At 35.8% G+C, this 13129-nt stretch overlaps 1 protein-coding gene across 1 annotated transcript; it reads right to left on the reverse strand.

Annotated features, from left to right (window-relative positions):
- Positions 1–4108: 4108 nt before the first annotated feature.
- On the reverse strand, positions 4109–6995 carry LOC133818328 (uncharacterized). Its single transcript, XM_062251120.1, has 8 exons — positions 6265–6995; positions 6082–6183; positions 5908–5989; positions 5792–5811; positions 5588–5648; positions 4896–4960; positions 4416–4523; positions 4109–4331 (listed from the first exon to the last, which is right to left on the reverse strand). The coding sequence occupies exons 1-8, from the start codon at positions 6754–6756 to the stop codon at positions 4266–4268; spliced, it is 996 nt and encodes a 331-aa protein (XP_062107104.1). The 5' UTR covers positions 6757–6995; the 3' UTR covers positions 4109–4265.
- Between the last annotated feature and the right edge of the window lie 6134 nt (positions 6996–13129).

Below are 13129 nucleotides of genomic sequence, written 5' to 3' on the forward strand. Positions count from 1 at the left end.
GAGGTATAGGCCTGTATCATCTCTGTGCACTTCAATTCCCAGAAAAAAAATTCAGAGGTCTTAAGTCTTTTAGAGCGAACTCGCTGTTTAATTTTGCAGTAAACTGTTGCAATTTTTCCTTGTTGTTTCCAGTCACAATCATGTTATCCACATAGATTAGAACCATAATAATTAGACCAGGTGCTTTAAGGAAGAATAGTGATGAATCTTACCTTGAATTTTTGAACTTCTAGCTTAGTAATGTTGCTCTCAGTCGATCAAACCATGCTCTTGGGGCCTGCCTTAGTCCATACAGCGACTTCGTTAGTTTGCACACAAAATCAGGTCTGTTCTTGTCCTTAAAGCCTTGGGGCTGACTCATGAAAACTTCATCTTCAAGCTTGCCATTTAGGAATGCATTATTGACATTTAACTGTCGTATATCCCATGCTTTTGCCACTACTATAGTCAGAATAATCCTTACTGTAGATGCTTTGACTACTGGACTAAACGTCTCCCCAAAATCAATTCCTGGTCGTTGATTGAACCCTTTTGCAACTAAGCGTGCCTTGAATCTTTGAAATGAGCCGTCAGTATTCCTCTTGACTTTAAATACCCACTTATTGCCTACAATATTCATGCCTTTTTCCTTTGGAACCAGATGCCACGTACCATTTGTTTTTAAAACATCCAACTCCTCCATCATAGCTTGCTTCCAATTACCGTGTCTCAATGCTTCTTCAACTGAAACGGGCTCATCATCTTCTTCCCATTTCGACTGTCCAACATAAACTTTTGGTTTAAATATGCCCGCCTTTGATCGAGTGGTCATAGGGTGATGAGGAATTAGAGATGGATTTGTCTCTTGACTCACATCTATTGCTTCATTTCTCTTTGATGTGTCTTGAATGTCCCTGGCAGATTGATCTACTTCACACACATTAGACCAGTCTTGAGAAGAGGAGTGAGTGTTAGGAGAGTTTACCTCATGACTGCTGAGTATTAGTGGCTCTTGTTGAGGCGGTTTTGCAAGAGTAGCTTGTGAGTTGTGATTCGCATTAGTATGTTTGGGTTCTTCTTGTATGTTGGTTGTTGATATGTTTTGAGAATTGGATGATGTTGGTGATTGAGGAGGAAATAAAGCTGACCAAGATGGGACAAAAACAAATACCTATTGTTCTGTGTGAAATGTATTGAGAAAACCAGTTTTGAAAGGAAAATCACTCTCATTAAAAATGACATTTCGAGAAATGTACAGCCTCCCAGTTGTGCTTAGACACTTATAGCCTTTGTGAGCCTTACTATAGCCTAGATTGATGCACTTAATCGAATGAAACTGAAACTTTTGTGACTGATAAGGCCGAATGCAAGGATAACATGCTGCCCTAAATACCTTCAAGAACTTGTAGTCAGGTGTCTTGGAGTGTAGAACTTCATAGGGTGATTGGTTATCAAGAACAGAGGTAGGCAATCTATTTATGAGGTACACTGAGGTTTGGAAAGCGTCCCACCAATACTTTAGGGGCATGTGTGCTTGGGCTAGAAGAGTTAACCCCATTTCTACAATATGACAGTGTTTTCTTTCAGCTCTACCGTTTTGTTTAGAGGTGTGTGGACAAGAGTGCTGAAATGTTATGCCATTTTCAGTGACATATTTTGTAAATGCTTGAAACTCTCCACCCCAATCTGTACGGAGTGCTTTTATTTTTCGCTCAAATTGGTTTTCTACAAGAGTTTTAAACAGGATAAAAGCATTTAAGGCATCCGATTTTGCTTTCAAAGGGTAGATCCATGTAAATCTGCTATGATCATCAACAAGGTGGATATAGAAACGAAAATTTGTGTTGGATAGGACTGGGGCTGGTCCCCAAACATCAGTGTGTATCAAGTCAAGTGGTAATTTTGCTCGACTACTACTTAACGCAAAAGGTAAGGCATGTGATTTCCCATATTGACAAGCTTCACAGAAATTTTCTTTTTCATTTTTCATTTGCTTTACATTGACATGACTTAAAACAAGGTTCAAGACCCGACTGGACGGATGGCCTAAACGTCTATGCCATTTGTCCTTGATTGAAGACTCAGGCTGCTCAGCTACATGCTGGTTGCCACTTGATTTGGATACTAAACCAGAAAATGGACTAGCATACTTAGAAGACTATGACTGATGTGGTTTTGGTGAGCTTTGGGCTGGTGTTGTTGAGCTAATACAAACCTTCTCTAAGCTTCCCTTGTAGAACTACCTTCCTTGTTGCCATGTCCTTCACAAAACAGTCATGAGGAAAAAATTCAACAAACACATTATTATCAAAGGTGAGTTTGGAGACACTAATTAGATTCTTTGTAATTTGAGGAACATGTAAAAGTTCTTTCAAAACAAGAGAATTATTAGCACCAGAGATAATATTACCACTACCAATGTGAGCTATGTCTAGCTTGTTTCTATTTCCAACAACCAGACCCTCCTTACCATTGTATTCATTTTTCTGGATCATATGTTGAGCATCGACTGTGATGTGGTTACTTGCTCCACTATCCACGCACCATGCATCATCTCTGGTGTAGCAACAAAGGCAGTCGCATTTGTACTCTGACTTTGGACTTCCATTCCTATTTGAGCTTAGGTTGTTCTGACTAGCAGCTCCAGGAGGGATTGAACCCATGTACTCATCATCAAATCTATTGTAATAGTAGGTAGCTGAATGCCCATAACGCTCACAAACTTGACATGTGGGCTTAGGATTGTTTCGGCCACCTCTTCCTCGTGCACGATTTCCACCTCCTCTAAATCCATTTGGGTTGCTACGACTGTTATTTCCATATACATTTGTTCCTCGTCGATAAGATGGGCCACGATCCTTGAAGGCAATATTGGCTGTTGGTGTAGGATTGCTCGGCACTCTGCTGGAACCTGAGAGGGCACTCAGGCGCTCCATCTTACTGTCAAAACTCAGGAGTATGTCTTGAAGTTCTTGCCAGGAAGTTGATGGTTTGGCCTCAATTAGAACCACAATAGGAAGGTATTCTGCATCTAGACCAGACAGTATATTAGCAACTAAATGTTTTTCGGGATAATGGTCACCTGCGAGAGCCAGAGAGTCAGCCCATTGTCGTTTACTCCGGAGGTATTCAGCCATGGTTTGAGAGCCCTTTCGAGTAGTCTGGATCTTTGTACGAAATTCATCCATCCTTGATTTGGAATGAGCTCCAAACAGAGCTTCAAGAGCTTGCCATAGTGCTACTGCCGATTCACACCCCATCACTTCACTTGCAACACTTTCTATTATAGATCCATATAGCCATCCGAGTAGTAGTTGATCATTCACGATCCAATGTTCAAGGGCAGGATTCACTTCAGCTTTAGCATTTTGTTGACCATCTGAAGGCATGATGAACTCAGTTGGGCGAGCTTTTGTACCATTTAGGTACCCGTCATGACGATGTCCACGAACAATGGCTTGAACCATTGTCTTCCATAGATAAGTTATTTCTGTCTAACTTCAGCACAAACGGTTGGGTAAGTGTGCTACCCACCTGAGGCATAAAGCCTACATTCATGGCCGAGGAAGCATGTACTGGACGATTCATGTCGCTGATACCACCAGGTGAGGGAGCTGAGCTGACTGTAGTCTGGGTGCCATTGGCAGGAGTCTTCTCGCCGACTAGTTCCATAGCTTACGAGCTCAACTTGGCTCTGATACCAAGATTGAAAAACGGATGTGGCACAACGAGAATAGATAAAACAAAGAAATGAGAGAACAATGAATGTTGTAATGAAAAAAACTCAGCTCAAGAAGCATTAGCTGATGATACTGTATTATATATATTATTGACTACAAGAATATTCTTGAGTGTACATCATCACTGAATTACACAATTATAACAGAAAAGGAGAAAGAATATTCTTCCATCATTACACTACTGTAACCGAAAAGTGCAAAAACAGAAGGGTGAAATCATAATAAAAGATTATAACAGAATGAGAGAGACCACTAGGACAGCACAAAACATCTTCACAAGGTATCTCCAAATTAACAAATAATTGCTTGAATTTCTTCTATTACTAGAGTGAAGAAAGAAAACAAAAAACGAGTAAAACCAGAAGAATCGTATTACATAAACAAAGCAATAGATTAACTCAAGGCATTCATTTATAATGATCAATAATAAAATATTCTACAAAACTTTAGAAAGGAGGTTGGGAAACTCCTATCCGAATAGCAACAAAAACATAGTATAGCCACAAATGAAAACTAGTGTCGGTGCTCCGAGTAAAGTGCTATAAATTAGTCATCACCATCTGAGCTACTATCTTCTGACATCTTCCCAATGTCGTCCGTAGCTGCGTTATCCTGATAGCAAGTTCCAAATACATGTTATTTGGATGCATACCTAATAATTGAGAAACATTTTGACATCTATAACAAAATTCTTACCGGCATCTTATCCCAACCCTTCAACTTGGAACTCGTTAGCATATAATTATCACGTAAAGGGGCCCAACCAGGCGCTTCATCGTCCGCTTGCCCACTTGATGTCTGAGCCTGAATGTAACAGAAAAAACAAGACAATCCACACACGTAAATTCACTAAACATAAATTCGTATTCAAGATGAATTTCCCTCTTACAACCCATCTATGATCACAATTTCATGGAAGAGATTGCAAAATTCTAAACTATAAATACAAGCATGTGAAACTCAATTACTCTGAATATGATACTAGCAAAACAAAAAGTAATCTCCTTGACAAGAAATGTGATATGTTATGTAATGATTGTCCAAAAGCATCAACAAAGCTTTTCAATACCCAAGAAAGAAAAGTCTAGATATATTTCAATGTGTCAAAAAGCATGGAAAAGATAAAAAAACATAAGAGCAAGAAGAAGGAAGAGAAAGAACAGGTAAATAGCTGACCTTTGCAGCTGATGGGATTTTTCCTAATTCTGAAAAGAAGGCTTCTTTCCTTCGTTTCCTTAGCACTGGTAACATTTAGCCAACAACGAGAAAGTTAAAAAGAAACCATAATCCCACATTTTCTAATAGTTAAATATAGCCACCGACAAAAGCAAATATATGTGGTATGAGCCAACCAAAAAGAAATAAATAGGAAACAGATGAGGATTGTCCAACAAATAGGATAATGATAATGATGAATTACGATAATAAAAGAACATGCACAATCTTTAGGGATGCAGCAAACAAAGGATTACACAGAAGCTTCCAAGTATAATTTCAATGCACCTACTGACAAATTTGATCATAGAACTTGTCCACAGCTAGAGCTCACACATAATAAACTTTGACTTGAATAACAGTATTTACAAAAATTAATTTGGATTACTGCGACCAGGTGAGATTAAGTAGTAGTAACTTTGACTTAAAGATACCCTAGTTTCCAAAGTGCAAACCAAATTTAAACAGCAAAAAGCAAAGAGGAAGTATATTTAGTAAAGATGTGGTCGAATTAAAGTTAAGGTCTGTCTGTGTGTATAAATATTTATGCAAGGCCACATGCAGCTTAGTATACTGTGAATGTCAAGATGACTCTGTGTCATATAGAAACGTTTCAAGTATTTAGATTCACAATTATATATCTAGCCTCATACCTTTAGCATCCTTAGACCTTGAAGGGTCCAATCCTTTTTGAGCATGTTGAGCCTTGTTAACCTGAAGAAGATTTGAACATGAACAACACACATTAGTGGATTAATTCATAAATGTGACTAAATTACAAGCACTCCAACCAGACAAAATCATTCATGTATAATGGAAGGAATCAAACTTGACTATAACATCATGAAACAACTTACAGCGTTAAACAACTTGACCACTGAAACACCGCCCGTGCACAAGAAGTAACTCAGTTAGTAAAAGAAACATTGTAATAAATCTTTAGAGAAAAAAAAGAATAAAAAGAAGCCACTACCTCCTTTTGTAGCAACACCAATTAAAAACTTTTCATGTGCATCCAAATAATTTGCTGGTATCACATGTCCCTTTTCTCCCATCTATTACATTAAAATGCTATTAAGATTAGACATATAGATTAAGAACATGGAACAGATACAAATGTAGTGTAGACAAAGGTCATTTAAATTACCAAGTGTTTTTCCTTCCTGACTTCCTTCTTCACCTTCTTCTCAGCGTCTTCTTCAGCGAGTTTTTCTGCAACAAGCTTCTTGTGAGCTGATAGAATCGGACCCTGCAATGCACAAATTACATAAAAAATCGAGTAATTCCCATCTTTAAAAGAAAAAAGAAACCTCTACAAAACATAGCTTACCAAACCATCATCTTGAATAGCCTTCTTAATGATACTCATGAAAGCCATTTTAAACGCTCTACAACCCTCTGTAAACTTGGTGACTCCAGGCTGAATATCACCGTCTTCTTCCTCATTGCCGTCGGAGAGCCCATCATCTAAATCTTCACGGTGCTCTTTCCGATTCCCATCTTCTTCCTCTGCTTCTTCAGATGAATCCCCACCCCCACTCATCTCCTCGACTTTCTGAAATTTCCTCTTGTCTTCAACATCATCATCATCTTCTTCTTCCCCTCCTTCCCCATCTGAATTGTAATCCCTAGCTCGCTTACGAAACAAATTCTTCATCTTCACACCTATCTTCTTAGGCTTTCTTGAGTCTCCAACTCCCCCGGGTACGCCCCTGTTTGGTCTGTTCCTACCCTTGGAGCCTTTCTTCCTCCCTATATTCCTCCTCATGTGAATGGGACCCTTTGCCGCGGCATCCATCACTTGGTTTTCTCCGGCAGCCATGGCGGCCGATAAGGTTTAGACAGAAAAGGGGTATTAGGGTTTAAAAGAGGTTTATAGCTAGAGCAAGTGAACAATTACAATCTTAGACTGACTTGCAGTTGTTATGTGTTTCTTTCAGTCAATATATGAATAAACGAGTCTGGAGGGTTCGAGAGAGAAATATGGAGGCGGGTGACTATGGCTGTGGCCGCGGAGTGGCGGAGAGAGAAAGGGCAAGTTATGGCTATGGTTGGGGCTGTGAAGCATGAATGAGAGGCTGAGCACCCGATTATGGGCTGGACATACTTGGGCCTGGGTTTTCCAAAAGTACATAAACCGGTGGAATTTATGGGAAAATTGTCAAAAATTTGATAAATATGACATTTTTTTTGTGTGCATTATTTTATGGTATTTTTTATTTTTGTTGTGGGATTTGTTTTCCCATATTTGTGTAATAATTTACTAGTATTATCATATTTAATTATACTAGATAGAAGCAACGTACAAAGTATGTTTGTTTACTTTTAAAATTGTAAATATTGTCTATAATTTTAATAAAAATTGGTTCATTTTTTTAAATATATATAATAGAATGAATTATATTTCTATAGTATATATAAATATTTATATCAATAATCTCTATATATTTACATGGCTACATAATAAATATATAAATTACAATAATATTTAAAAAGAAATTAATAATAGAAATAACATAAAAATAGAAAAAGTCATAGTCTAGACAATAGTATTGATTAGAGGTGAAAAGTGCACTTTTATTGATCTTAAATGACAAAATAAATTAAGTTTTGATTATTATTTTCATTTAATTAATATGATATATTTTATGGATGAAAATATTTGATCATGATTTAATTTATTGTTATTTTGGCATAAAGAAAAAAGAAAGAATAAAGAAAGAGTTAAATCTGGAAAAAAAAAACAAAAGGGAATGTGGCATTTTTGAAGTGAATGAACCCATTTTTTCGGCCCAAGCTTTCTCTCCTCTTTGCCCAGCCGCCACGTGTCACCACCACCGCCTGCCACACGTCCCAGGCAGCTCCTTCAACTCAGCCATTTTGTCTGCATGTGCCAATTCCCTTCAGCAGCCTCCATCAATCCTCCTTCAGCCTCCTTCCCAAATGCATTGACCCAGCATGCATTGTTTCACCAAGCCCAACGTGACCCAACTGCCCAACAGAAGCTCCTTCAGAAAGCTCTCAACGTGACCCAACTGCCCGCAGGCCCATTTGAAGCAGCCTAATTCTTCAGCCCAGGCTGCCGACGTGGCACTCTCTCATTGGTTGAAAATGGGTCAAAACCCTCTTGTGTCACCAGCCATGTTTTGTGGGTATTGGGTTTTGTAAATTGCTATTTTGAGCTTTATAGATCATGTTTTTGTGGTATTTTAGAAAAAGAGCATTTTGACTATACACAAAAATAGCTAGAGTAATATTAATAATAAGATTTGATTTTTCAAAATCATATTTTATTATTAATATTTCAAATTTATTTTGTAAACCTCATTTTGTTGTTTAATTTCTTTTTAGTCATTTTCCCCATCTAAAAATAGGGACACTTTCTTCACATTTGGTATGTAATTTTTAGAGTAGAGAAACTATAGCAAAATTTCCACTCACTTTCTTCTCATATTTTCTTCTTAGAATTTTGTGAGAATCATGAGCATAATGGCCTAATCTTCCTAGGAAGGTTAGGGATGATTCCATATGCAAGTGATGTTATTTTGCTACTTTGACTTACTATGTTCTTAATGTAATATATTTGAGTTATTTATGTTCTTTCATCTCTATCTTTATTTTGTTATCTTTATTTACTTATGTTAATAGTATATAGGATTAGTCATGCTCTTTCTATGTGCTTCTAATTAGTAAAAGTAATATTGATACATAATTTTATGTCTAATCTTCTATTGCATTATTGCCCTTGGGTATTTTGTCATTTTTAGATTTTTCATAAGATTAACATTGTGCTTTTAAAGTAAAGAACTTTATAACTCAAATGAATTTTTGTTAGAAAATACTATGGACTTTAATGTTAGATTTTCCAAGTAAATGTTGGGATGTGAACTATTTACTTGTGTATTTTTGTAAATCAAGTAACCAAGTAACTAAACAAGCATATGGATGATTCTTGAAACCTTTCATTTTCTCAAACTCTTGATTACATCTTACCGTTATTTCACTTATCTCATTTCATCACTTTATCAAAAATACAATACCAAAATCTCAAACATCTTTCCATTTACAATTTTACTTACTTCTTGTTACTAACTTTTTGTGTTATTTCCTACTAATCTTTTGATTTTAGGTTACCTCCTTGTGGATCGACCTCCCGATTATACTACAACCACCGCTTAGTGGTTGTCACATTTTGGGCGTTAAACAAGTATACATGTATAAACTATTTTTAGTTTCTAATGTATCTCACAATGTCTTTTGGTGAATTTGATGAAAAAAAAGAGCCCCAATTACTTGATAAAAAAATAAACTGTCATACAAATTTAAAAGATAAAAAAATGATATGTATGCATTTATTATTTTTAAATAAATATGATTTAATCATTTAAATTATCATAAAATATCTTATTTTAATTAATTAATTTTTGTTTAAGTTTATGTTTGATCTAGTTTTTGAATTTGGCAGTGACAACAAGACACTATATATTATATTTTTAATATAATATTAATATTATACGTGGATTTTAAATTTAAGTTTGTCGCTAGTTGATAGTAGATTATATTATATTATATATTTAATACGATATTATTCTGATACGTGAAGTTTAAGTTTAATTAAATTATTTAAGTTATAAAACGTATGGTTTTATTATTTTTAAATAATAATCATTGTAAAATATCTAAAAAATATCTTATTTTAATTTGTTTAATTATTTATTTATTTAATTTTATCTAAGTTTAAGTCATGTTTACAATATACAATTAAATATAAGAATATTCCATTAAAGTTAACAGAAAAAAATAAAAAAACCATTAAAATCAATAATTTCTGTTATATACACACTTTTTATATAGAAGAGATAAGATTATTGTGGCTAATTTTGAATTTTTGTGAGGGTATTTCAGTAATTGCAGTTATTATTTTAATTTATTTTTTGTATAGATATTGAAAAATGTTTTTTAATCATTTTTTTAAATCTGGCTGGTTTCGTGTGGCTCTTCATTTCTGCCATGCATATACTCGAGTACTTATAGCCTCCATTTTTCTCTAACTTGCTTCCTTCGCACGCTTTTATATTTCGACCATTCCGTTGTACTCCTATTCTTCAGTCATTACTTTTAATCAATTGATCCGTCTTCTTCATTTTCTTTTTAGGGTTTGCTCTTTATTTTCTCTGGTTCTAACATTGTTGTTCATGAGTTTATCGTTCTTTTGTGTTGTTCTACCTGGTGAGTACCTTGTTACATGGGTTACGTTTTTAGTTAATTTTGTCTATTTTTTCTGATATTGCTTTGGATCATCTATTTTTTCGTTAATATTAGTTTGTATTACTGTATTTATTTTGCCGGTTATGGGTGGTTGATTTTGAATCGGTGTTAATGGTTGGTTTTTGGTTTTAATACACGTTTTGATGGTTAGCTTTTTAGTTTGAGGGGGGGGGGGGGGGTTGGCAATTTTTTATCATTTTTTAGTGGGAAATTTATGGTAGTTATTCTGAATCTTTGCACTATATATATATATATCTGTTTTTCACTTTCGTTTTTGTTGTTTGATTTTTATTTTTGCAGTGCATTTTCAGTTCAAACAATTCGAACGGAACAGTCGGAGTTTCCTAGTGATGTTGTTGCTGGAGTTGGTGAAGTTGGTGGTGCTTTTGCTTATGAGAATATTGCTCATAATGTGCTTGATTCTGAGAAGAAATCGTCTGAAGATGTAGAGTGTGACAGTCAGAATCTTGTGATCCGTAAGGGGAAAGACCGAGTAAAGTTGTGCAATCCCACACCGCTTGGGGAAGGTCAAGTGTGATGATTCTAAAACTGTGTAGGTATGGGACTACACAATTGAAGAGGGCTTAAATGGATTGATGGGTACTACCCATGCCAACAAGATGCATCTTCTTTTCGGTAGCCCATCACTTGAGAACTCCAAAGTTAAGCGTGCTTGACTTAGAGTAATCTCAAGATGGGTGACCTCTTGGGAAATTTTCCCAGGAAGCATGCGAGTGAGGACAAAGCACACTGGAAAGACTTATGTTGGTTTGTAGGGCCAGTCGTCATTCCAGGAAGCAACCATAGTGACGTGGGACGTTACAAATGGTATCAGAGCCTTGACCCAGCCAAAAGTGTGGCCGACGGGGACGTCGGACCCTAAGGGAGGGTGATTGTGACAGTCAGAATCTCGTGATCTGTAAGGGGAAAGACCGGGTAAAGATGTGCAATTCCACACCGCCTGGGGAAGGTCAAGTGTGATAATTCTAAAACTATGTAGGTATGGGACTACACAGTTGAAGATGTCTTAAATGGATTGATGGGTACTACCTATGCCAACAAGATGCATCTTCTTTTCAGTAGCCCATCACTTGAGAACTCAAAAGTTAAGCGTGCTTGACTTGGAGTAATCTCAAGATGGGTGACCTCCTGGGAAGTTTTCCCAGGAAGCGTGCGAGTGAGGACAAAGCACGCTGGAAAGACTCGTGTTGGTTTGTAGGGCTAGTCGTCATTCCAGGAAGCAACCATAGTGACGTGGGACGTTACATAGAGAATTCATCGAAGGTGGTTGACGTTGGTGATGAGATTGGTGAAGTTCTTCCTCGGAGGAGTAATATTACTCGTGTGAAGTCTGTTGTAAGGAAGAAGAGTAAATCTCCTGCAATCGTTAAATAAAAGAGGAAAGCATCTGCATCTGGAAGTAAGGAGGCTAAATTTGATGCATCAAGAAGTAAGGATGCTAAATCTGATACCATTGAGATGAAGAATGTTATGGTATGATTTTTTTTATTTTTTTTATTTTGTCAAGTATAATAATAATAAAAAAGTTCATATGGTGATGTTAATGTAACCGGGATCACATTCTGTGTTTGTGTTTGTTTTATTTTTATCGTTGTCATTTTTTTTCCTTAAAGTGTTATGTTTCTCTGTTACTGGTTACATGTGTTACTGGTTACTAGTATATAAGTTTACATATATTTTTCTTATGAAACCGGTTACATGTTTTTGTAATTGATTTGTTTGTTTCTTTTACAGGCTCATTTAAAGATCAGTCCCTCTAAGAGGTTTGGAAGTAAAGTTCAAAGTTTCAATGACAAGCTTGAAAAAAAAGTTCACTGCAAAACAAAAAGAAATGTTTAAGAAGACGCCATTTGAGCACTTCTTAAATGTTTATGATATTCATTTTCAAATCCAACTTGTACAACTGGTTTTGTTGAGAGAGGTATCTCATGAGAGGGAGGATGAGGAGATGTGTTTTAAGTTGGGTCATAGGGTTTGTAGGTTTTCTATTGAGGAGTTTGCCCTTGTCACAGGTCTTAACTGCTATGGTATTTTTGATATAAGTCTTTTTCATAAAAAGAAGGTTTCTTTTAAGAAAAAAATATTTGGTCGTTTTAGTGGTAAAGTGTCAAAGGTAGAATTGAGTAATGCTTTCAATAGTAAGAAGTTAGTAGATGATGATGATGTTGTGAAGTTGGGGATAATTTATTTGTTAGGAAACTACTTGTATGGCGATACTGGTGACAAATTGGTTGATGGCTTTTTTTTGAGATGGTTGACCGTGATCTGTCTGAATTGGGAAGTATTGGTTTTGGGAAGTTCATTTAGGATAGGACTTTTCATTATTTGAAGAATGCTTTGAAGGGTGGTAGTAAAATTTTTTATGGTCTTTTTGTGGATGTGAAGGTTGGGCTTCATCCTTATAAACTACTAGGTTTTCCTATTGCTTTTTCTGGTTTCGATATATGAAACCATACCTGAGTTGCAACCTAAGTTTTGTGAGAGAGTTTCTAAAATGTATTCTCATTTGTTGAATTGGAAGAGTTCTGATAATGATTCTTATTCTGGCTTGGTGTCAAAAAAATTTAACAACAAAAATGTATAACATTTTTTTTTGTAACTAGTTATTGTATATATGTTTTTTTTGTATCATTTATATTTTTTGTTTGTGTAACTGGTTACAGACCATGGTAACCACTTTCTGGTTTTGATTGTTATTTACTGATTTATTTTACAGTTGACTATTTTGGATGTTTATCCCGATTTTGGGGAGAGGCACAAACTTGAATTGAAGAATTTTAAGTTTGAGCTGATATATTTTCCTAAAGAGTCTCCTTATAATGAAGGAGAAGTTGATTCGGGTAACCAAGTAATTGTTAGTGTTGGTGATTTTTTTTTGAAAAAAAATTATTATTTTGTTTAAAATT

This window comes from Humulus lupulus, chromosome 2, assembly GCF_963169125.1.
Source record: "Humulus lupulus chromosome 2, drHumLupu1.1, whole genome shotgun sequence".
Taxonomy (NCBI): Eukaryota; Viridiplantae; Streptophyta; class Magnoliopsida; order Rosales; family Cannabaceae; genus Humulus; species Humulus lupulus.